Source organism: Balaenoptera ricei, chromosome 9 (genome assembly GCF_028023285.1).
Source record: "Balaenoptera ricei isolate mBalRic1 chromosome 9, mBalRic1.hap2, whole genome shotgun sequence".
Taxonomy (NCBI): domain Eukaryota; kingdom Metazoa; phylum Chordata; class Mammalia; order Artiodactyla; family Balaenopteridae; genus Balaenoptera; species Balaenoptera ricei.
In genome coordinates, this window is record NC_082647.1 from 20,478,016 (window position 1) to 20,504,649 (window position 26,634).

General features: G+C 42.0%; 1 protein-coding gene across 1 annotated transcript in view; it reads left to right on the top strand.

Moving 5' to 3' along the window:
- Nucleotides 1-21,723, top strand: part of CHCHD3 (coiled-coil-helix-coiled-coil-helix domain containing 3) — a 279,252-nt gene extending 257,529 nt beyond the window's left edge. The window contains exons 7-8 of the mRNA XM_059933355.1: nucleotides 7,880-8,015; nucleotides 20,996-21,723. Coding sequence (XP_059789338.1) covers nucleotides 7,880-8,015; nucleotides 20,996-21,019 — 160 coding nt within the window. The 3' untranslated portion in view covers nucleotides 21,020-21,723. The remainder of the gene's footprint in view (nucleotides 1-7,879; nucleotides 8,016-20,995) is intronic.
- Nucleotides 21,724-26,634: the final 4,911 nt, after the last annotated feature.

The following is a 26,634-nucleotide window of genomic DNA, read 5'->3' on the forward strand; positions in this document are numbered from 1 at the left end:
GCCCTCCTACCAAGACAGAGCAACCAGAAACCTGTCTCAACATTCGTTTATTGTTGACAGGTCTGAAACTGGGCATCTGGCCTCTGATTATTTTCTAGGGATTCCCTACTTGACTCAGAGAGTTTATAAGCTCTTACCGTACACAACTACTCCCACCCCGCCAAACCAAGCTTGTGTTGGCAGATGTCATGAACACAAGCACTAACCTTTGCTCTGAGAGAAAGCAGAGGCATCTACAAGGCTTGGAGTAACCAGGTTGTGGGTGTATTCATGTACCCAAGGTCTGAGGAGGTCTCTCCTCTCCATCTCGGAGTCTGTCTCTATAGTTTAGATACAATGGACAGATCTTCCTGCTGGCTTGAAAGTTACTTCAAGCGAATCCTAAGGCCAGTCTTCCCTTCCTGTTCACTGGTGATGGATGTCCTCTTGTCTGGAACACTGTATGTTCAGTTCATGTTCCATTCAAAACCAGAGCTCTGTTTAGCACTTTGTTTATAGCTCAATATTCTCATTATAAGACTTTGTGTACACCTCTGTTTCTCCCTACTAGAGTGGGAGCGAGCAGAAGGCAAGGATCACATCTTATTCAGCACCTACCGTAGTGATGGCGTGTAATGAATGCTTGATAAATGTCTGTGACTTAATAATATTTGTTGTTGAAGTAGCTGAGTAGATGAAAGAATGAATGAACCAGCTCTCATATTTTCTATCCTTAGACCAATTTTAGTGAACATTCTGAAGTAGCAGGATAGGGGAAATGGAAATAACTCCCAAAGCCTCATAGGTAAAATAATGTAACTTTTAATTTGTGTTGGCATGAGTTCAATGTATTATATAGATACATATATTTAAAGTAAAAGAAATCCAAGGGTGATGCATTGTGTATGCTCAAGATTAACATTTTCTAAGTTGTCTAATTAAAGTGACTTTACAAAGTCAAAGATTTGTCATGCTTTTCTTTAATAATAATAATGATGGTGATGATGATGATGATGCTTTTCCTGGCCTTGAAATCTTATTCAGATATTTCAAGTAATAATAATTTGGTGTGTGTTAAGATGACTTGGTCTCAGTCACACACTGATACAGCCTTTGGAGATTCAAATTTAACGTTTGGCCCTGGACGTGTCTTCATTCGCGGCTTGTAGGTCTTTTGATGGGACAGAGAAAACACTCCCAGTATTTCAGTTCTTATAACCAAGGGCCACTTCTGTGAGCTGCGATTTAAGTTTGTTCCTACTATGTGCATGGCAGGAGGTGACGTTTATGCTCCAGGTACTTTGTATAAACTGCTGCTCTCAGGCACCTTTAAGGCAAAGAGCTGCATTGTTAACTTACTAGTGCCCATTTTTATTACAACATTATTACTTGACATTTATTAAGCCATAACAGCACACCAGGCATTGTTAAAGAAGAAAGGGAGAGGGAAGGATGGCTTATACTTCTCTAAATTAAGGGTCACCCGGAGTAAAGTGCAGTATGTTAGGTGTAGAATTTTACCTAATGAGAGGACTTTGTGTGAGCTTGAGAAAATAACATCTCTTGAGTATTTGGTTTTGTCCTAAAGTAAGTGTGCTGGGAAGTTGATTTCGAGTTCTTCCAGGTTGAGTTAATGTTGACATCAATTATGTTCTGTGTCCCGAAACTCTATATAGTTATTGCTGCTTATCCCAGATATCCTTTATGTAAGTAATAATTTTATTTTTTAATTTTTTGGCCATGTGGCATGTGGGATCTTAGTTCCCCAACCAGGGATCAAACCAGTACCCCTTGCAGTGGAAGTGTGGAGTCTTAACCACTGGACCGCCAGGGAAGTCCCAGTAACAGTTATTTTATCTCTCTTTTTAGAGATATAAACCTTGCTGCACATAGCCCAGATATGGCAAGGGTACCATGATATAGTGGAAGATGAAAATTAGCCAACCTCTCTAGGTCACGAGATTTTAAGAAAGTGTATTTACAAAACAAAACAGTTGGGGCCCTTGTTCTTTGGAGATGCAGCAGAAGATGGCCCCATTTTTCTAGGTTTAGACCCTTGGTGGGGTGAGCCCACGTAGCAGAATCCCACGCAGGGTATGGTGAAATTGGCAAGATGCCATGAGGGTTTTCTGAGAAGAGCGGGGCAAGAGCTGCCTCCTCGGGAAAGGAAACCAGAGACCGGGGACTCCTGTAGTGTTGAGGTGTATTGTCCACTGAGCAGAAGGCAGAGTCAGCCAGCCCCCACCAGTTTCATGTGGTCATGCGTTACTAAGCTCCCACTCTCTTCCTAGGTTTTGCCTAATGCCCCCATCATTTCCAGGTACCCAATATTACTGAATAAGGAAGAAAAATATATTGCAAAATTGGAAAGGTTTTCATTCACCTTATATTCTGGTGTGTTTGTGCTCATATACTTAGGGTATGTAAGGCCTGTTGGTTTAAGAACAGTGTACCTGTGTGTGTAGAGCACTGTATTGTTCATATCATCTTCGATGGGTGACCAGAGGTCCTATCTTTGGGCTTGTCCTGGTTTTAGGACTTTTACTCAGTATCCTAAAACCTGGGGGTAGACTGGATAATGCTTTCCCCTCCCTCCTTGCATATCACCCGCCTCCTGTGGATTCAGAGGACTGAGTTGTGATATTGATTCCGTTTTCTAAAGTCACCAGTTCCCATGAAAGATGCATTGTCGCAACCTGTTAAAAAATCAGAATCTCTTCCCCAACCCCCCGAAAAAATTAGAATTCCCCTTGTGCCGCCAACCATTCTCGTATCCACCCTGCACTCAGCGAACGATTTATTGTGTCCGAGAGCTTTAGGAATCGTGGCTGCTCACTGATTGTCACTACGTGGCTTCTTGAGCCTTCCGAGTGGTAGGAGGAGGGCTCTCGCCACACTTTCCTCCCTTCTCTGGAATTACCTCATTATCCTTTTCCTTTATATTAGAACTAAAATGATGGGTAAGTAGTTTTCTCGAAATATAAAGCTCAGACCCGCATCAAAGAAGTTTCTAAGACATGAAAGTAGGAGAGGCAGCAGCAAAACCAGCAGATAGCTCTAAAACAGATAACCAAGTGGAAATGTATTATACTAGAGTCTTTTTTTTTTTTCTTTTTGGCTGCGTTGGGTCTTCATTGCTGCGTGTGGGCTTTCTCTAGCTGTGGCGAGCGGGGGCTACTCTTCGTTGTGGTGCGTGGGCTTCTCATTGCGGTCGCTTCTCTTTTGTGGAGCACGGGCTCTGTAGTTGTGGCTCGTGGGCTCTAGAGTGCAGGCTCAGTAGTTGTGGTGCACAGGCTCAGTTGCTCCATGGCATGTGGGATCTTCCCAGACCAGGGCTCAAACCTGTGTCCCCAGCATTGGTACGTGGATTCTTTTTTTTTTTTTTTTTTTTAATTTATTTATTTATTTTTGGCTGTGTTGGGTCTTCGTTTCTGTGCGAGGGCTTTCTCTAGTTGTGGCGAGCGGGGGCCACTCTTCGTCATGGTGCGCGGGCCTCTCACTGTCGCGGCCTCTCTTGTTGTGGAGCACAGGCTCCAGATGTGCAGGCTTAGTAATTGTGGCTCACGGGCTTAGCACAGGCTCCAGACGCGCAGGCTCAGTAGTTGTGGCTCACGGGCCTAGTTGCTCCGTGGCATGTGGGATCTTCCCAGACCAGGGCTCGAACCCGTGTCCCCTGCATTGGCAGGCAGATTCTCAACCACTGTGCCACCAGGGAAGCCCAATACTAGAATCTTAAGAAGAGAGTTCTGAATACTGCTTATTTATCTCAACGTCATTTTTACCAAAACATCTTCATTTCTCTTTGACCAATTAATTCAACTTATAGGAAACTCTACGAAGGAAATCATCAGAAACAGTAGTGATAATTTTTGTCCATCACCATGGTGTTTTAAGCACTTAAAAATTAGAAACAGCCTAAATATGTATCTTTATTCTTTTCTGTTTTTTTTTTCCCCGAAGTTTCTATATTGATCTGTCAGTGTTATGAGAAGAATACTTGGATGTATTTTATTAGCTGCCTTTTAAGTGAATATTAGCATTAAACATTGGCAAAAAAATTGTTTTACTGGCTACAGAATACCTACCAGGAGTGCTTCTTTGGGTGTTGTTCCCTATCCAGATCTTTGGTCTCCAGTTCTGCCATTGAATACCGTCAGCGACCTCCTTGCCCCGAAGTGCCACTGTGGGATGTGGTGGGGTAGGGCGGGAAGGGCAGAGGGCCAGCTTCTAGTGCTGGTGGGAGGAGGGAAGAGACAGGCAGCCACGTATAGAGTACAGAAAGGGAAAGCAAGGGGAGGAGACAGGTGGTGGGATCCATCAAAAGTCCCCAATAATTTAAAGTCCACTAAACTGGATTTTTTCTTATTTTTGAGCAATATATATTTCCGTGTATCAACTTTATTCCACCCGTTCCTTTTTGGTAAATATGTTTTTAGACAACTATTCTATCTCTCACTTCTTTATTATGGTTTTGGGTTCCCCAAATATTTCATCTTTCTCTTAGCATTTGTCATTCACCATTTCTTTTTTAAAATCTTTTCATACAAAGAAAGTAAATTGTTTAAATGTCTCTTGCTGCTAAGATTTAATTTTCCTTCTTGGGTATCTTGAAATTCTGCCTTTTGTTATTTTTACCTAATGGTGGCTTTTCCCATCAGCAGGAATGAAAGCAGTCAATAAAAATCAATTGTTGACTCAATGACTATATGGAGGGTTTACCATAATGCATATTGGAAATGTCTTTGAAACCCTTTTCCTGAATGGAAGGTGCCATGCTTGGGTTTTATGGCCTCCTAATGTTAGACAGTAATCTCATTTAGCATTTTCCCAAAGTGAAAACAGTGCATTAGGGCAGCATAACAGCATTGCAGATCAATACAGAGACAGAGCTTTGCCCTTACAGATTAATCCAAGCAAAATGTACCAGAGTCTAGTCCAGGAACTGGAAGACAATTATGTTGATTTCCACCCCTCTTTCCCCCGTTCTACCATCTAATCATCAATACAGGTTGAAATGTGTACAAAAAGGATTTCTGAAAATGTCTGCGTTTGCGTGCACACACGCACTCTCACTCCCACTCACACAGAACAGACTACCATACAGGAAATAAAGGGCCCTGGAAGTGAGTAGTATTGATTTGTGGTGATAAAAGTATATTTTGACACCTTTCAAATTATGAATAACTCATGGACTTTAACTTGCATGACTAAATAGCTCAACCCAGGGTAAATGCTTACATATAACTTACATTACCTCTGTCTAAGGAGTCCATAGTATTAAATGAATGAATCCCATTGTGAAGAGTCTTTTTAGAAGGAAAAAACCCCACAGCATCTTCCTTGTGATGAGCACTATGTGGGAGCTCATTCGTTATGGTCTTTTGCTATGTGTTAATGGGGAGGGACAGCATATCTGGTCGGGATGCTTCTAGCCTTCTCTCCCATCTTCTTTCCCCCTGCTTTAAACCTAAGGTATATTGGAGGGACGATGGTCCTCAACACTAGGATAGCACGTAACCCTGCTTTCTCATGAACTGTTAGAGGCATTAGTCATATATTTGCAAGGTTCAGCAACCTGTTGCTTGATCCTATGTTATTTAGTATTTGTCCAGGAGCGTGTCTTGCTATAATCAGTTAGTCGTAGCTGTGCTTCTACCCTTCGAAACACAGCTGACTCTTTTTAGGTACTGATGTTCATGGTAGGGGATCAGGGAAATCTGTGTCCGGAGACATTCACAGACATCTGAACTTCAAAACCTTAAAGCGAGTTGAAGCTCCTGGGTTTGGATTTAAATTCTGTTCTTAGGTGTTTGGCAGATCAGTAAGGTAATGAATGAAAGAGTACAAGCAATGTTATCTCTGTGTCTACTTTTTTAGAGGGTAGTAGGAAGTAAATTCCCTTAGGGGCCAGTAACGTGGCTTGCATTTCAGTTTTCTATTCTAGCAAAATATGGATACTAGCTTAGTGTGTTGGATAAAAGTAATGAGGAGACAAATCGTCAGCCAGGGGTTTCCTTATTGATGAGAAATATTTCTCCTGTGTTCTCTAGGGGTTTTTCAGAACTCATCAATTTAAAATAATGCTATTTCTTGATTACTATGGAAATAACAAATTTAAATTCCAAGAGAAGAACTGATAAGAGGCTGGACCCTTTTGTATTAAACAAAACTAATTTGAAAAAAAAATCCCTAGATTAAAGTGATAGTAATATATATTTTTTTCTGTGTATTTAGTCCTTATATTCCAAGTTCCTCTACCATTTTAACAAGAATATTTCATTTTTGTTTGTATAATCCATTTGGTTTATTTTATTATTATCATTTTACAAGTGTATATTATCAACTCTTTGGAAGCATTTGTGTTTAGTAGTACATATTCACTGAAAGTGCTCTAACTCAAATCTTGAGATTTGTAAGTATAACTAGTAAAATTTTAGCTCAAGGAATTAAATTTTCTCTCCACCCATTTGTATTCTCAACAATTTATTGCATGACTTCTATAAGAGGGATCCATGTCGATAGCTGAGATAACAAAGAAAATAAGATGCAGTCCTTACTTGGGATTTGCATGCTAGTAAATTGCAGTAGACTGTAGTGTAGTGCATGGTGAAAGAAGTTAATACAGGTTGGGGGTCACTCACCATAAAGGGAATGATAGACTCTACTGTGGTTGGAGAGAGCTCTAGTGAAAGCCGTATAGAGGAGGTTGCACTTCAGTACTTAGCTCAAGTATTGAAAGATGGGTAGGTATTTTCCAGATACATAGAACTGGGTGAGGCTTGGGTGCAGAGCATTTCCAAAATCAAGAGCAGCGGAGCCAAGACGTGAAGGGACATCTAAGAACCAAACCCTGAACATGGTCTGGTTGAGGCAAAAGAGTAGGCAGGAACCTGATCCAAAAGGACCTGCCTGTCGACCATGTATTTTATTTGGAAAGCAGATACTGTCTAGACTTACTAGTAGAAAGAACCTTCTGGGAGTTAGGAGTGGAGGGTGAACGTTAAGAGACAGAGAGACCCGTGAAGGTCATTGCTTGAATCCAGGATATAAATGATTAGGAATTAATGTAATGACAGTGAGTATGGAGAAAGGACTGGACTGCAGGATATCAAGCTTTGTGACCAACTGGAGGTGGGAACAGAAGAGAACATTGGGGCTCCCAGGTTCCTGAGTCAACTGGCTGGACTGAAGAGTAATTGGCCCCATTCACATGGTTACATTTGAGGTAGGGTGGGAATGCTGCCCTGTCCAGAGAGGCTCGCAGTGGTGTCAATTAATAGAACTAATTTCATAGAAATCACTTATCTTTTTTTTTTTTTTTTAAATTTTATAGCTACTTTTATTTTTATTTATTTATTTATTTTTGGCTGTGCTGGGTCTTCGGTTCGTGCGAGGGCTTCCTCTAGTTGCGGCAAGTGGGGGCCACTCTTCATCGCGGTGCGGGGACCGCTCTTCATCGCGGTGCGCGGGCCTTTCACTATCGCGGTCCCTCCCGTTGCGGGGCACAGCCTCCAGACGCGCAGGCTCAGTAGTTGTGGCTCACGGGCCCAGCTGCTCCGTGGCATGTGGGATCTTCCCAGACCAGGGCTCGAACCCGTGTCCCCTGCATTAGCAGGCAGATTCTCAACCACTGCGCCACCAGGGAAGCCCTCTTTTTTTTTTAACATCTTTATTGGAGTATAACTGCTTTACAATGTGTTAGTTTCTGCTGTATAACAAGAAATCACTTATCTTGTGTGATATCTTTCTTTAAAGGTCAAAGAAAATTATTGTTCTTAAACTTTTTTGGGGGGGCGTTTGTAACATTTATATCTTAGTTAGTGTTTTATATATGTTTTAGCCTTGTTCTTTATTCCAGTTGAAGACCATTTGTCTCAGTGGTCCCTGTTTTTGTTTCCAGGCGGTATGAGTGTCACCCCATCTGTGCCGATCTGCAGGCCCAAATTCTTCAGTGTTACCGCCAGAACACCCAGCAGACCCTCAGCTGCTCCACTCTGGCCAATCAGTACAAGCGGTGTGTCAATCAGGCCAAACAGGTGGGTGTACAAACCAAGAGCTAACTAGGGCAGCAGAGGAATAAAAAGCCCAACATCATGGGCACTGGGAAGGACTCAGTAGGCTAATGTGTGTGAAAGAGCTTTTTAAACCAAACTAGTCGTCATCAAGAATTGCTGTCATGAGTTGGTTAAGTTTTAATCACCTTTCATCCAGGTGGCTGAAGGAAGAGTCCGTAGTCTCCCTGTGTTCCACTTGCAGGGAAAAAAAAGGTTTTACGTAAATAATACCTTTTCTAGTTGCTCTGAACTTTTGTCCTCTACTTTATAATTGTGTCCTCAAGGTCATTGCCCCATATTTCTGGGCCAATACTCAAAGCAGCAAAGAGGAAGGATACACGTTAAGGGGCCAACAGCTTCAAGTCTATAAACAGCAAGTAGTCATGCAGAGAGTCTGGTTTAAAAAAACAAAAGGCAAACACGAAACTAAAATAAAAACCCACCATGCAAGCACCATTCAATCTTCTGCCAGTTGGTAGAGTCCAGTCAATTGGGCAGGGAAAGACAGGCCAGACATGGATTTAGGAAGCGATTTCCATCACTTCTGTGTACCATAGCCATATTCTTCTCATGACCCTTCATATCAGAAAACTATGATGATCGCGGGACATGTATTTTCTCTAATTTGTGTACTTTAGAAAGCTAATGATAAACGCTGAAGTAAATTATCAATTCTGGCAGGTCACGTAATTGCCTATCATTTAACTGATTTTGTTGGGTATAGGTTGTTCTGAGAGATGGAAATTGTTGGAAACCTTGGTTCTTTCTGCTGACAAATTGCCTAGACTTGACCTTCTAACCCAACTAAATCTAGTGTTTGAGTTACACAGCATGCCTTCCTACAGTCTAATTTGCTATAGTTATAATAATCCCAGTTGGTATAAATTTCTAACACTCTGTGAATATCTGATGGGAGGGCAGTATTGTCTGGATAGCTGGAAAATAACAATAACACTAGTAGAAAAAATAGAACCAAGATTTATTAAAAGCCTGTGTTGTCTTTAAAAACCTTGTGGCTCGAGGCTTTTTTCTTTTTCTTTTTTTTCCCTCCTTAGCATTTATTTTTTATTTTTTCTACTTTTTAACATCTTTATTGGAGTATAATTGCTTTAAAATGGTGTGTTAGTTTCTGCTGTATAACAAAGTGAATCAACTGTACGTATACATATATCCACTCCCCCTTATGTCTCCCTCCCACTCTACCTATCCCACCCCTCTAAGTCGTCACAAGAGACTTCTTTCTTTTTCTTGTTTATACGGCACTTGCCTAACTCTTAGTAGTGTGCCAGGGATTCCTTTCTTTTAAGATCTTTGATAGAAGTAGTGTTGCTGATGTTAAATTAGTACATTTTATTTGTTAAAAACAGCTTCTGATATGTTCTTAACAATCTCCAACCTTCAATTTTAATACTAACTGAAGCAGGTGGAACCTGTAAGTTGGACTCATGGGTTTTTGTAGCTGATGTTAGTTCTGTATTAAGGCGGGGGTGGTAGTGCACATAATGGCGAAGACAAAGTGCGTGTTTTGACACTGGTGTCTTGTAACATAGGTGCCTGTGTCCACAGTGATCTGTACCATTGCTGAAGTAGCACCTGCAAGGGTGTCTGGAGTACTGACTCCATCCTGATTGTCCGGGTTGTGTTGAACTGTCTACACACAGCCCCATGAGATCAGTAGCGTACATTTACAGAGTAAAACAAGAGTTATTTAACTTGTGACAGAATCAAATATGCTACATGGTGCAACAGAGAGTTTGAATTGGGCAGATCTGAGTTTGTATCCAAGCTCTTTTATTGGCTCTGTAACCTTGGGCCTTGATTTTTCTCATCTGTGGAGTGAGGTAATGTAATTTACAGTGTTGTGAGGATTCCATTTCTATAAAGTATTCAATAAGTCAATTTTTTTCCTTCTTTCCTCAGTTGCATTATTCTGTGCTGAAACCAACTTAAACAAATCGGCCAAAAGCGTCAAATTATTACTAGTGATTCCAAAGGGGACCTCCCGTCCTCCCCTCCCCACCCCCACCACCCCCGCCCATCAGCATAATTTAATATTTTCAGTGAGTATGTTTCAGGTGCCTATTGTTTTTACAACTGTTATATTCAAGTATTAGAGTATATAACACCAGCTGATATCAAAAAGATATGTCCACAAGACCTTATTTTAAACCTAAGATAGACGGCATTGAAATAGGAAGTAACCAAGAAACAGTAACACCTTGTATGTCTGTAGATTTAGATTTCAAGGTCATTTCACATCCATTCTCTTACTTGTTTTTTATGACAACCTGAGATGTAAATAGAGATGGTTTTATTTTCACCATTTTACAGTTGAGAGAATTGAAACCCAAGGAAGTCATGATGGTAAATTAAACAACTAGACCAAGATAGACCTTGCCATAAAAACAAGAAATTTAAAAATACATGGTGTGTGGCTTTTCAGTTGTGTGTGTGAAGGGACATCCAGTATCCACTAATACAGAAATAAGGCAGTGAGGGAAGATATGAACGATAATCATGAAGTGAAGGGAAAAAAACCCTGAAGATCAAATGAAGTAGTCATTGAGACTGAAAGTAACAAAAAGGAGGGTGGGATTATAAAGGCCATGAGCAAAGGTGCAGTTTAGCGCTGCCCCATTTTAGGACCATGCCAAGATGGCCAATGGGGGTTATATCAGTATTTCATGAGTAGTCACTTTTCCACTAACACCACGTTTTCCGTGTGTGTGTGTGTGTGTGTGTGTGTGTGTGTGAAGCTAGTCTAACTTTGTGACTCTGGCTCTGCCCCTGTTGTTAAAAGAGACTTGGGCAGGATACGTGGTCCTGAGCATTTGTTGTTATAGTTCCTGACTGGTCCACACCCCTTCTTGAGTTTCCTTGTTAAATCTAAAGAACAAGCTGGACATGCTGAGATACTAAACACAACAACCCATTAGGTCATGTTGTCCATTTCCGCCATAGTGCAAGAGTTTTCCCCTTGGAATAATTCCAGTAGCCAAATCCACTCCACTTTTAAGTGACTCATAAGATTGGGCTTTCACTGCTTCCCTTGGGGCATTGTTCTCTAGACTAATAGATTTTACTGATAGGAAAATTTCCGGATATTCCTTAGCCTTACTTTTCGTCTCTTATTCATCCACTTATTCACATCAATCTTTCTTCAGCTAGTCTTAAACAGTCCTCACGGGTCAACATGAGACATTTAGACTGTTAACTTCCAGTGTATTAAATTTTGTGTTCTTCATAATGGTAAAGAGATAATTCAATTGCTGTAATTATTACTTCTCAGACTTAAAAGCTACTGGCTAGCTATATGAGATACAGCATTTAAAAATGTAGGAGGACGTCGATTGATAAACTTCTGTGTCTTTTATTTCTCATACCTGCTTAGCCTCATAGCTTTCTATAAACTCTCCAAGTTTGAATTACCTGTTCTTACCATCAAAACCTGATTTCCATTCAGTCTTGCTTCACGTACGTTACAGGAGACTGGAAGGGAGAGAGCAATGGGAAGCCAATAGTAGTGGCCCACTAGTGGACCAAAATGTGCCCAAGGCTTATAAAAGGGGTGTGTGTGGAAAGGGCTTGCTCCCAGATCTGCACTGCCTCTGCTCCCTGGGACACCCCACTGCCCCTCAATTTACTTGCAGGATCCAGCTGCTTAGGGGTAACAGTTCTAAGCATTCCAGCTCTTTCCCCAGCCCTGCTGCTATTGACAGAAAGGTTCGGAAACTGGCTGGACTCTTGAACGTTCTGTGCTCGCCAGAGGAGAGAGTTTGTGGGGAATGCTGGAACGTTCTAATCTAGTCATGGTGACCTGGGCTTCATTTTCTTTTTCGGTAAATTAAGGGTTTGAACTAGGTGATCCACGAGGGCCTCGCAGCTGTTATTTAGGGCTGATTGTACTTCCGTGTCTGAGAGCAGGCCGCAGGCCGCACGAGCACCCAGGTTGCTGAGCACATTCAAGCTAAGAGACGTGGGCTGTTTGGCCCGAGCAGCATCTCTGCTCTGGTGGCCTCCAGCATTTGTGCCTCTGCTTCTTAAGAGTTTGCTGTCAGCCTTAAGCTTCCCCTCCAGAAGAACAGCTGCACTTCTGATTGGTCTGCATGTTGCCTGGTGTTTCCTTGAAGCTCGTACTCCTGACAGCCCTGAGGAAGCCAGGGTGGCAGAATGAACTGGGAGGGGGTGAAAACAGTCTCTCAGTTTCTCCGAAGTCAGTGGAGTGAAAAATGGCTGTCTCAGTGCTGCCTGGCAGAATGGAGCCCGCCGGCTGATAAACTGCGTTAGAGAAAGCAGGCTGCGTCCCTCAGCCAGCCCTAGGCTACCCTGTACTGTGCTGGCTTCCACCCCGTGGGCCACGGGCCATGGGTGGTAAGGGATTGTGGAGATGGAGCAGGAAGCCGGATCAGAAGAGCCAAGGAAAGACCAGGACTAAAAGTAAGGGCCAGACCCAGGAGACGCCCAAGGGACAGAGGTGAGCATGGAGGCTGTCTGTAGTCAGATGGTGGAGGCCAGGCGGGCTCTGATAAACCGTAGCCGAGGTTTATAGCAGGTGGGCAGTGGGGCAAGCAGCTCAGCTAAAGGAAGGACCGAAATGAGGGCATCTTATGAGTGAGTCACCTCCACTTAGGCCTGGGTGCTTCCTGCTCATCTCTCTGAGGAGAACAAAAAGTTACTCGACTGTAACGGGGAGCATGGGGTCAAGACCTTGATAAATGAGGCCAGATCCTAATATGAAGTTATTCCATTCCAAGGTTAGTGTACCTAACTCTTCATTTCAAAAATGTAAACGACACCTCCAGTCTGTGGTTTCCTCCAAAATAGAAGACCTCAAGATCAGTCCCTGTAGAGGAATTTGCCCTGGCAGAACGTGTCAGCGTTCTTGAGGACAGTGTATTTTCTCTCCCCTTGTACTTGGATTTATGTTAGACCAGGGCTCAAGTACATCCCTGTTCTTTGAGTATGAAGAGCACCTGGAAACATAGCAGTAGCTGTCACTTTAGAAATCAGAATTCTTGAAAGAAAAACCTAGTGCCAGAGCAAGCTGTACTTTATCATTGTTTTCAGATGAGCTATAAATTACATGTAAATGGTTTCATAGACTCATAAGCTGTTAGAGCTAGAGGGACATAGAAATCTTGTAACCTAATCACATCTTTTCACTTGGAAAAATTAACAGCCAGAGAGTTTCAGTGATCTGTAGATGGGGCAGAGTCCAGACCAGAATAGTCTGATGCCAAATGCAGTACGCTGTTCCCTATAACATCAGATCGCAAACATGGGTGATCCGAATCACCTGGGGAGTTTATTTAAAATGCACATGCCTGGTCCATCCCCAAGAATCGGATTCAGGTCTGAGGTGGGACCTGAACATCTGAACTTCCAACAAATTCCCCAGGTACCTCTGTCCACGGAGTCTGAGAACCACAGCTCTGGAGCCCATTGGCCTGAACTTCATGAGAGGTCTTCAACCTCTCAGAGGTCCTGCCAAGGCTCCCCGCTTTCGGGAGATGTGGAGCTGCTGGTCCCTGCCTACCGGCTCTGAGCCACCTGCAGAGGTCTGGTCAGACTCACTAGTTCCTTTCCCAACCTCGGGAACAAATCAGAAGATGTCTTGGACAGAGGGCAGGAGCCTCTGAAAAGGAAGTTCTCTTCTCCCGGCCTCTTGCCCCCATTGAAACTGTAGGTGCTCTTAGATGAGGGACCACACCCGGTTTTCCTGGGAGGAGAGAGGCACCAGCCGAGGAAACAGTCCCCTGGCCAGCTCACAGTTGTGACTGGACCCTCCCTTGGCTCTGCTACTCGCAGTCACCCTGCTCCCCTCCCCTGGACCCACATCAGAGGCCCGTCTCCTTAAGCAGATTGCTTCCGATGTACACAGATGCCCACCTTCAGGGAGCATGAAGATAAATCAAGTAGGTTCACTTTCTGGGAAGGCTTATGGGAGTGTGCTTTTATTGTGTCTGAAGGCTTCTTTATCATCACCACCTAATGACATTTATTAATCGCCTAGCTGGGCTGCTCGTCCTCAGGAGGACGCGTGAGCGGTCCAGAAGAGCTTTCCCATCCTTCCATGGGGCTGCCCTTCAAATTCGGAGTCACGTCAAAGCAAACTAAATTCCAAAGTTTAGATTTCTTACCCCAGCCTCTTCCATCATAGGAATCCTTTTCTAAACCGCTTTCTGAGGGTAATAGTTGCTTTATGACATTTTCTTTTTTTTTTAAATCTGGGTTTAATAGAAGAAGTATAACCATGGTAATAGACTTTCATTTTTCTTAATAGGCACTTCTTTTCTAGTACTTATGCTTCAAGAGTTAGAAGTGCAGTATGTTAGTGTTTTGTCTGTTATTACAGCAAGTTGTATAAACAGTTAATTACTTGTAACTTAATTTGAATATCACACAGAGCATTTGTTATAAGAAGAGATGAAAGTAGACCCAGGCATAAAAAAGTTAAGCTGCGTTTCCTTCAAAGCAGAAAGAATAAAGAACAGCACTTGCTGGGGGGAGGAGACAGATACTGAAAACAAAATAAGTTAGCTAATCAGATTTTCAGGTGGCCAGGAGTAGTACTTGGCGCTCAGGCAAAGCATGCTCTGTGCTTCTCATAAATTGAATTTATTGATTACTTTCCCTTCTTTCTCACTTACAATCTTCTCCTTCTGTCTCTCTCACTCCCTGTTCCTCCTGGGAGGCTCCATTCTCTTCCACTCCCCACTTTCCCTGTCCCTCCTTAGTGAAAACTCAGGTATGTCAAGGACGTATTTCCATTTTAGTTCCCCGCCCCCCCCCCCCCCCCCACCGTAAACCTTTCCCCTGTAAGTGTTCCTTCTTACATACCAGACTTTACTAGGTCTTTGAAATCTTGGTGAGATGCTGGCTAACGTCAGACAGAGGCAAACACTCTGAATGATATCCTTTTTAAAAAAGACCAAGAACACTATTTTTATTCTGTCATGATGGTTGCGAGCAATCCCGGGTTGCCGTAATTCCTCTTAAATATATTGTGAGAGCTAGTAGCTGACACACTGCTACGATAGTCGCTCCTCCAAGAAAGCTGTAATTTAAAAAACAGTTGATGAGATTACTGTGTAACAAAAATATTAGAGGAAAACAGTTAAGCTCGTCTTAATCAATGGAAATGACACGCAGCCTGTGGTCCCCAGGGGACCTGCTCCTGTCTGACACGGCGGGCCGCAGGTCCTTCCTTCCTCTGTGGCTGGAATCAGAGAGAGACTTGGGAAAAGAGCTGTGTGGGTGCCTGAACCGTTCTGTCCTTTTAGTAATTTACCCAGCCGTTTATAAAAGGTGTTTCTGCAGGCCCCAATACGTGAACGAGGAGCAAACGCAAGGAATTTCTTTCTCCACGTTAAGATTAAGTGTTAGCAGTTCCTCAAATGAAGGAAGCGATTTTTTATAACTTGTAAATCTTCTCCCTCATTCTTTGGGGAATTACCTATGTTAATTTATGCAGCGTTAAATGTATGCAGTGTGGAAATTCAGCCCAACAGCGGCGACTTACAGAACCGGTACAGAGACGGTAGGAGAACCTATAGGTGGAAACTGACAGATACAGACCCTGCCAGGCCTCAGGATCCCTCCAGCTGAAGTTCCTTGGGCCTGGATTTGGGCAGGGTTTATTGCATCGTTGTGATATAGTTAAAGCACAGAATGTTTTACCAATTAATTCATCTAAAAATTTTTTCAACTTGACGTTTGTTAATGTCTCCGACAGAAATGAGGTGGTTTTGTACCGCCTCTGGCCCCCATTGGTAGCAGCTGAGTGCAGTTTGACAACATGTGTATAGACCAGCCCTGGAAGACACAGCCTTGGCCCCTGTGTCTTCAGGGAGTCACCCAGGAATCAGGTGAACTGCCGTGCTCTCTTTGAGGATGTGATTTTTAATACTCATACCAAGGTATTTTGTGAATGTGGTTACTTCTCTGTGTTTTATATTTGTTCAAAAATTTTCTTCTAGTGTCTTCATGTTAGACTGGCCCATGATCTTCACAGCAGCCAGGGTCCAGCTCGTCTCTCTTATGAGAGTCTTACATTCTTAGCATTAACATGGCCTGGCTGAAAATTACCCCTCCATATTTGGTTGGGATGGCAGGGAGGAGAAAAGTAAAAAGATTTCCTAGACCCTTGTGAACACTTTAACTGCTGCTTTTAATTATGTGTGGTCACTGCGGATTATTCTGCAACATTTGAAAAGAGGTATGTTGTCACACGGCTGTCACTATAGCCATGAGACCTAAATTGTAGAATGAGGCACAGCCATGTGGTTTTGACCAGGCAGGTAACAGCTTATAGTTCCCATTGGTATGTTGAAGTAAGTAGCGAGTATGTAACCCACAAAGTGGCATCACTCACAAAGTGATCATTTTCTTTAGTAATTAAGTGCCCTTACGTGGCCCCAGTATAGAGAGCTGCTTTATACTGACTTCTGTTTTGTATTAATAAATAATGTTGTGGCGAGGTTGTCTATATATCTGGAGTTTATAGAGCTTTCCATCTGCATAGTTGGACTTTCACAGGTCAAGTCACAAAGGTGTGAGGATAAATGATACTGTGACATTGCCTGGTCTGACACTTACATGGTAAGTGCTCGATTTTTAAGTTTTCCAACAAATACAGATGAGTTTGAGAGGAGCCACACATTCTGGTGTTCTACAAGACGACCCTCTGCTGAGTGGAGTCTTCCACTTAATCTGCTTTGTCTTTCCGGTTTTCTCTAGATGCATCTAGCTTTTCTAATTTATTCAATCCTTCCTCCTTGACTGCATCATTGTCTTTTCTGACCATTTCTATATGCGTCCTTTACAAACTCCTTTGTCTGCTTTTATATCTATTCTTCTTTTGTGCCCTATGGACGTAGGCTTCTTAGAAGCCTGTAAAATCATGAATACCTTAGGATAACCTTTAGGATAAGCTATTCATCCTGTGTTTCTGTGACCCAATATGCTTATCTGTCCTTCTCCTTCTCCTTTTCCTTTTCTGCCCCTTTATTTCAATCTGTTTTCTTCATCTCTGACCTTAAATCTTTAGCTGTAAAGACCTTTGACCTGTTTCCCAAGCCTGCAACTTCCCTCTAGACATTTCCTTTGGGGATGTCTCATCATCTTCCCAGACTCCCAAACCCCAAATTTGTCTTCCTCATTCCCAAGATGACTCCTCCCACTGACTTCCGTGTTTCTCTTGGTCACACCACCTTTCTCCCTGTCACCGAGGCGCCACCATACCTAAGGTCTCATCACTGCTTTTTTTCCTTCCCTTGTCTTTCTATGACTCTATTTCTTGCTCCCACCATAGCTTCGTTTCTAATCTGTCTCCTCCCCGGTCTTCCCACCTCCAGACTCTCCTCCATTGGATCCATTGTGCTAAGGAAGTCTGGGTAACCTTCCTAAATGACATTTTCCTGTTAAAGACATTCATTGGATTCCTAGGTTTTTTCAGTGGCCAGCAAGGAAGTATCTCAGCCTGACATTCACAGTGGACCCTTTTTATACTCTTTTCCTTGGAACGTCCTGAGTGCCTACCCTTTCCTGTAGCTAGGCCTGTCTCTCTCCTCCATTCTTCATCCCATACATACCGGGCTTTTTCCCTCCTCTGAATCTTTACCAGTGCTTGTCCCCCTCATCCCTCCCTACCTTCTGTGTATATTCTATCCACAGTGAAAGATCATCTGAGGATCCTTCCCTGATCACTCCAGCTGCAGAGAGCTATTCTCTTCTGAAATAGGCAGCACCACTCTGCTTTTGAACTAATACCTTCTCTGGAAGAGTACACAAAAAATTGGGAAATAGGAGAAAGACAAAAAATTACTTTGTTCTATATATTCTTTTGTTCTTCTTGAATTTTGTACTGTGTGCGTGTAGTACTTATTCAGTAAAATAAAATTTTAACATATATTTAGCAAATGTATTTTTAGAAATAGCAAGTTATTACTCTGTATTATGCCTTAATTTTCCATGAACATGTGTATTGGTTTCCCCATATCACCTAACTCAGTACAATGAGTACCTAGTAGGAGCTCAGTTAAGAAGTTGGGTGAATAAGTGGCTAGAAGGGTGAGAGATGGAAGGAAGAAGGCATGAACAAACAAGAGGCAGTCTTGGGCCTGACGTAGCTCTTCTTCCTGAGTAATTTCAAAACTAAAGGGGAAAGGATCACTTTTTCCTTCTTAAAGTTTCCTAAGAATGGAGACAGTTTATCTCCTGCCCTGGCTAGTTAGAGTTTTAATCTGATAGTTAAGAATTTTTTCTGTCTAGGATTTTATATATAGAAAATCCTAGAAACTCAACCAAAAAAAACTGTTAGAATTGATCAGCAAATTCAGTGAAGTTGCAAAATACAAAATTAACATACAAAAATGAGTAGTGTTTCTATACACTAACAATGAATGTTCTGAAAAAGAAATTGATCCCATTTATAGTAACATCAAAAACAATAAAATGCTTAAGAATGTATTTAACCAAGGAGATCAAAGATCTCTACTCTGAAAGCTATGAGACATTGATGAAAGGGATCAAAGAAGATACAAATAAATGGAAAGGTATTCCATGTTCATGGATTAGAAGAATTGATACTGTTAAAATGGCAATACTACCAAATGCCATCTATAGATTCAGTGCAATTCCTATCAAGATGCCAATGGTATTTTTTTATATGGAAATAGAACAAAACACTCCTAAAATTTATTTGGAACCACAAAAGACCCTGAATAGCCAAAGAAATCCTGAGAAAGAACAACAAAGCAGGAGGCATCACACTTTCTGATCTCAAACTATACTGTAGAGCTATAGTAATTAAAACAGTACGGTACTGGCATTAAAACAGACACATAGACCAGTGGAACAGAATCGAGAGCCCAGAAATAAACCCAAGGATGTACAGTCAACTAATATTTGACAAGGGAGATAAGACTACTCAATGGAGAAAGTCTCTTCAATAAATGGTACTGGGCAAATTGGATATTCACGTGTCAAAGAATAAAACTAGACCCCTGTCATGTACCACACACAAAAAATAATTCAAAATTGATTAAAGACTTAAATGTAAGAAACCATGAAGCTCTTAGAAGGAAACATAGGATCAAAGCTCTGTGACATGGGTGTTGGTGATTATTTTTTGGAAATCATATGTAAAGTACAAGCAACAAAATCAAAAATAAACAAGTGGGACTACATCAAACTGAAAAGCTTGTGTACAGCAAAAGAAAGTGAAAAAACAACCTACAGAATGGGAAAAAAATATTTACAAACCATGTTTCTGATAAGGGGTTAATATCCAAAATGTATAAAGAACTCATACAACTCAATAGCAAAAACAAAAAAAATCCAATTAAAAAATGGGCAAAGGATCTGAATAGACATTTTTTCTTCAGAGATGTGTGAATGGCCAACAGGTGTAAGAAAAAATGCTTAACATCACTAGCCGTTAGGGAAATGCAAATTAAAACCACAATGAGATATCACCTCATGGCTGAATGGCCGTCATCAAAGAGACAACAAATGCTGGCATAGATGTGGAGAAAAGGCAACCCTTGTGCACTGTTGGTGGGATTGTAAATTGGTGTAGCAACTATGGAAAACAGTATGGAGAATCCTAAAAAAATTAAATATAAAACTACCATATGATCCAGCAATTCCACTTCTGGGAATATATCCAAAGGAAACAAAAACACTAACTTGAGAATACATCTGCACTCCCATGTTCATAGCAGCATTATTTACAATAGCCAAAACATGGAAACAACCTGTGCTTTTCAATAGATGAATGGATAAAAAAAGCTGTGGTGTATATATAGACAGTGGAATATTATTCAGTCATTAAAAAAACCCAAGGAAATCCTACCATTTGCTACAACATGGGTGGACATTGAAGGCATTATGCTAACTAAAGTAAATCTGACAGAGAAAGACAAATACTGTATGATCTCACTTATATGTCAAATCTGTATACAAAAAACATCAAGCTTATAGACAAAGACATAAGATTTGTGGTACAAGAGGTGGCAGGGGGCGGTGGGAGAGGTGTAGGAGGAAGGAATTGGAGGAAGGTGGTCAAAGGTACAAACTTCCAGTTGTAAGATAAATAAGTACTAGGGACGTAATGTACAACATGGCGACTATAGTTAGCACTGCATTATGATATAGCGAAGTTGTTAAGAGAGTGGATCCTAAGAGCTCTCTATACAGTGATAATTATTGTCTTTTCTTTTTTTTGTATCTAAATGAGATGATGGATGTTAACTAAACCTATTGTGACAATCATTTCAGAATATATTTAAATCAAACCATCATGCTGTACACCTTAAACCTTATACAGTGATATATGTAATTAATTCTCAATAAAACTGGAAAAAAAAATTCTTCCTGTCTACTGTTCCTCACCCACACCCACACAAATAACTAAATAGAATGTAGGGGCCATTTTTGTAATTTGGGAATACATACTTAGATCTGTGTAGCTCCACCCAGCATTATGAGTTCAGGAACATCTGCATTCTGCCTAGCGTGAGCAGAGGTTTCAGGGGGAGAATCTTGTCTTCAATTGAGAGGTTCCCTCTCCACCCCACTCCACCCCTGCCCCCTTAGCAGTAGCTTTCCCCCAGTCTCTGCAGCCACTAGAAATGCTCCCACACATCCCCAAATGTCCAGGGTAGTGAGGCGGCACGCACACTCCGCACTATGCCCCCACCCCCTCACAGTCCAGAGCATGTTCACCCTTAGGGCTTAGTTTGATATGGTGGGGGAGGGGTCATTTGGAGATGATACATGATTAAGCAATGATGTTCATTAAAGGTAGTCATATTTCAAGACAAGGGAGCATATGCCTTGCTATATGTGTTTTTGAGGTAGGTCTTTGAAAAGCAACACAAACAATACTAAATAGCTACTGCCCATTTTTGGTCCCCTTCTTCTGGTGGTAAATCTCATGTTTTCTATTTCTCTTTCAGAGCATGCTTGAGAAGGGAGGATAAAATCAACTTTTAGAACAAGCAGAATTCCTGCAGCGTTAATTCCAGAGGTGGAACATTTTTTTTTTTCCTAGTAAGAAAGCAACTCATTTAAAGAGAAGACCATTAAAGAGAAACATCAGAGTGCAGATTCAACAGAAGCATATCACAGTTTGATCAGCAACAGTTTGAAAAGCCAAGGCCTAGATCAGGGATCAGCCATCAAGGGCGTGCTACAGTGTTAATAAATCCATTTATGATGATTAAAAAGAAAGGCAGTCCTCTCCACCTTCTGTACTTTCTATTCAACTTCCTCTTCTAACCAAGCTCCATCATTGGGTGAACCTGCCCTTCCACAAAGCTGGGGGTTTGGATCGAGGGCTGAGGTCACTGGAGTGGGGAGAAGAGAAGGCCAAACCCCTCCATCTCGGGCCAGCAGTGCTGGGCGGAATTGGCTAGGCTGTGGCATGTTGGATTTCTTTTTCTTTTCTCCCTTGACTATATAAGAGCTACTTTATTTTAACTTATTATGGTGATCATGTAAGAAGACAAAAAGAGAAAATTTACCTCTTTTACTGGAATAATGTTTCTGATTATGAGTGAAATAAGGCATTTTTTATCAACATGAAGGCAACCTTGGCTTCTGCAACCTCTCGTCTATCATGAATACTGACATCTTTACTTCACTCACTATCAATAATAAATATATTTTCTGACGAAGACTGTCATTGTAGTCTGGGGCCTCGTGTGTTTTTTGGTTTTTTTTGCCAGGTTAGATGGTTATACTTACGGGAATTGAGTTGATTTATATTGTTATTAATTTGTATTTGTGTGGTGCCTTTACTCTAAAAAGCTCCAACACACTTTGCAGATCCTCAGACAGGCAAGAGATGCTTATAATTTGCCTCTCAGGTACATAAGATTCAGTAAGATCTTTACAAATTGCCTGAACCTTCCTTTCTTTGGGATGGCCAAAGTCATCCTGCCTGGGGCAAGCACTAGATTAGGTAACCTTGGTTAGGAACTTCTGACCCTGCAATACTAGGAAAATGTTAAAAGGAAAAAAAAAATTGACCCTGAGACTTGATGAAATTGGAAAGAGAAGAAAAACTTCCTGATTATAACTCTCACTTTTCTACCAGAGGATTGGTGCGTCAACACTGGAAGTTGGAAATGAGCATTCACACCAAGTGGAAAGATCTTTCTGGGAAATAGATGAAAAAAAGAATGCCAGTGGTCTGTGATGTCATCGAAATATCTTTTGTCATGTAGAAATTTTATTTCATTTTTATTTTGTTACAGAAGGAGATAATTTAGCAAAATAATTAAGATTACAGGCTCTGGAATAAGATGCATCTGTGTTCAAATTGTAACTCTGCTACCTACCAGCTGGGGGACCTAATTAAGTCACCCCACCATACTAAGCCTCAGATTCCTCAACTGTAAATTGAGGGGAAATGCAAGAACCTGCTTTGTAGCCTTATGGTGAAGAGTCAAGATGCTTTCCACATACATTTGGTCAGGTCCATTGTCGTTGGATATGTGACTATAATAAACTGGTATTTGGAGCTGGGGGCATGGAAAGAACATCCACATGTCTTTTACTTAGAGAAAGTTGGGATGAATGTAACTTGTGTCAGGAAAATTTCAGCCAGCCCCCTTACATGTCACTGTGGCTTCTCATGCATCTGATTCCTGAGTCGGCTCCATTTGAATGGCATATTCGTGGACACTTGTGGGCACACCTGTAAACCTGATGTTGATTCTGAATGACCTTGGGGACACGTCTCGAATAATTACTGAAAGGCTCTGTGATTCTGTTTAATGAAAGGTTTTTTTTTTGTTTGTTTAAATGATGCGAAATAAGCTGCATTCGTTTAAGTGTGAGTGAAGGAAGCGCTGGTAACTTGAGCAGCAGCACATGCTGGCACTGTCAGGAAAGCATCCAGGTAACTGCCTGGGAGAAATAATAGGTGCACAAAAACAAGTGTGTACGTGGTGACCTGCTGTAGTGTTTGCAAATCAGCGAACTCACAGATGCCCTCCTATACTGCTTTGTTTTGCAATTTAGAGCCAAGAACTTGGCACATCCCAGGCTGCCAGTCTTGTTGCTGGCAGAGAAATAAAGCACTGAAGAGTCAGGCATTTAAGGCTGGTTAAATCCGTGAACACGGGAGGTGGTTTGTCAGGACCTCTCTCTCCCAGCACCCGTTATTAACTTCTCATTCTGATGAACATGATGGGCACAAGGGGGAAAGACCACACTTTAGGAGAAATAAAAGGGTGAAATGATGCCTTCTCCTGCACCTCGGAGATCTCCCTGTTAATTGTATCACAACTTAGCCCAGGTCACTGTTAACCTCCAGACAACTGCTTGGGGAGAATGTTGTGATCTATGTGAGGCTCATGGGAGTAACATATTCCAATCAGTTAGCATCTCCATTAAGTAGAACACGCCTTGAACCACAACAGTTTAGCTCATGAAGCCAGGAAGAATAAAGTATCTTGAAAGCTGGTCAGATGTTATCACGCTAAACTAATGTCTGATGAACTTCCAGAAGACAGTGGGGTCGAAATCAGCACAAAGTCCTCCCTCTGGAAAGTCAAGAACTTATTACAGAAAACGTGCCAACGTGCAACGATTCAAAAAATTATGGACTGATCATTATTAATAGCAAATGTGGAGTGCCAAAAGCCAGGGGCTTGTGGCCTGCTGGTCAACCAGTGAGACTTCTCTCTACAGCAGCTCTAGGCTGCCGGTATTTTGCTTCGAACTAAACAAGCGGCCAGGTTCTCACCTTCTCTGGCTTAGGAGTCGGGAACCTGTGGTTCTTAGCTTGACATCTTTCAGCCCACAGGTATAATTGCTTTCACCAGAAACCCACAGGATAATCCTCTTCCCCCTGTTTCTGTGAGCTGTAGGAGTTGACCCTTTCAAGATTTAAGAACTAGAGCAGTTGAACAATTGAAAGAGTAGCAGTAACTTACTGTGATGATTCTGCTTTGAGTTAAAATTCTTGACAAGCTAATACTTTGAATGAGTGAATTAATGTATATTTGTTTTCTCTGTCACGGCTTCCCCAAGTTTTCATCCATTTCTCAGCTTCCCCCCCTCAGTCGCTCCATCTTTATTGCCTCCTCTAGACTCTTCTGTGTATTTAAACTTTTCTCACCCTTCTTGGCCTTCCAGGCACACCTCCTGAGACATCTGGTATCATCTTGGGTGCAGAATCCTGGGCTCTTGCTCTGAGTTCTGTGCTGTTGTCTCTTGGAACAAGTCTCTTCCCCTCAGGTTTCTCTCTGCCCAGTGGCCCGCTCTGGTTCTTCTCCATTATAACAAGAGATTTTTGATACTTCCTTTTCTTCCCCAAACTCCTAGTTCTTAAAGAAGTTATATATTTAGAACGTCTTATGATTTAGTCGTTTTTTATGTTTGTAGTTCTTAATTTGTAAACCCGGTAAATGGAACTTTTAAATTCCCTGGGAAAAAAACGTAAATTTGTATTTAGTTCTCTGTGGCCTTTGATTGTATTTTTCCTATAGTTTATGATCCTCATTAGAGAAGTGGTTTCCCATCACTTGCCCCAGGGGATTTACTGAGTGGGTGGGCTGTGTCCCTTCTGAAATGTTGCCTTAGGACTTGTACCCTGTTTGTGCCAGTGAGACCCACAATCCAAACCACCCCCAGAGTAGGAGACCAGGATGCTGGTGCTGTTACCTGCCTTAGTCTGAACAACACGTGGGCTGGTTAATTCACGTCCACAGTTTATTTTAAAATTTATGCTAGACATTTGTTTTAGCCTCTTGTCTTGCTGAGTCCTTAAAAGAATTCAGAACGTTAATAGTTGTCAGTTTTCACTCTCTCCTTCCCTTGACCTACTTGGTGTCGGAGGTGCCAACAGTGACTAAAACCATGTAAAGGGAATTAAAGGGAGAGGATAAGGACATACTCTTCATAAGATGGAATGCTGGCTCTTGGCGCTTCAAGCTGTGTGGAGAGAAGGCCTGGGCATTATCCCCATAAACTCCTTTTTATTCTCCAGCTTCTGTCATTCAGAATCCACTATAATGTGAAGAGAGAAGTCATTTTTAGTTATTTCAATTTAGATGATCTACAGCTATATCCATCTTACTGTCATCCCCATACCCCACGTGAGATGGGAGTAGTCAGTGACTTTCCAGGCTCGGTGGAATAGGAAACTTTGAGGCCGCCCTTGTATCCCAAGGAGGTTGACTCCTGCCCCGATGTACCTTGGAGAGCACTCCTTGATGAAGGATGGTGGATTGACTTGATAAGCACCAGAGACTTGTTCTCCTATACCTGGAATGAGATCACCTCACTCATCTGACAAGGTCTGTTACACTAAGAATTTTGGTCAGAGTACCAGATAGCTTAAGGAACTTTCAATTCCATTTAAAAAAACCCAAAAAACAAAAAACAGTCACTGGGAGAAAAACGACCAACCATCTAATTCATTCTCCTAGCTCCAGGCTGATGTTTGAATGAAGATGATGAAATTTTACATTTCATCTTGTGTCTTCTCTCCTGGTGCCTCCAGCCTCGGTTTTGCTGGCAGAACTTCTATAAAAAGAGTTGAATTGCTTTAGAGGAGAAAGCAAAAGTCACCATCCAAATCAAAAGTGTCTTCCACTTTTCCTACCAGTTGTCTTGAACCTTCCAAACAGACCCTCAGCCTTTTCCAGACCATGAAAACATGCCCTGTATTTTAGGGGACAGCCCAGTGTTAAACCCAATTTGGATTCAGGAAATGTGGCCACCATATTTATGACTTTCAGTTAAGGAAGTTGGAAACTGAAAATTGAAACTGTCAAGTTCAGTCCCTGAAACTCCCTCAAACCAAGTCAACTCTAAATGGAAAACAGCTGTGCTTCAATTTAATGAAACGCTTCAAACCTCTTGAAGTGAGTTTGATTAGGCGAGGCCTCCACACGCTTCAAAGATTTTCCCGTGCCGAAAAGCTTGACTTCCCTCACCTCTCTGTCCCCCTACATGTCTCTACCTCTCCTGCGAGGATCCTTACTGGGCTGTGGCCACTGTCACTTTGCTGAGAGGGCAGTTTGCTTTGAATATCACCCTTCAAAGTAAATTACATTTCCATAATGGTTTTTAAATGCAAATGTGGAAGCCAGAGGTCAGTGGCCACGTTGCAGGGTACCACTGTGCTCCAGCTATGCCTTTCCTACCTAGACTTCGTCCCGGGAGTGGCCTGCCTGGGCTGGACTCCAAGTGGCCCATATTTGGGGAGCCGCCTGCAGTGCCCTTCTCTGTTGGGTCCGCCTAATTGCCAGGCTGCTGCTGGGCCCTCATCAGTGTCCACAGCATAGGCTGAAAGCCTGTGCTCACTCATTCCTCACTGGAGAATATATACAATAAGGTTGAGGGCCAGATGACTGAGGCCAGTTGCTTCTTATCTGCTGCCTGTGCAGTTCAAGAGACAAGGGTAAAAAACATTTTCTTCATTTCATAGCCACAGGCCAGGTTTCTCAGTCAGCATGAAACCAGAAACGCAATGGCAACCTGCAAATTTTAGCTTTGCTTTGCATCTCCATAAGGTAATGTGCACCCTGGTCTCAGAAGCATGACCACAGAGTCATTGAAAATATTATTCAACAGAGTT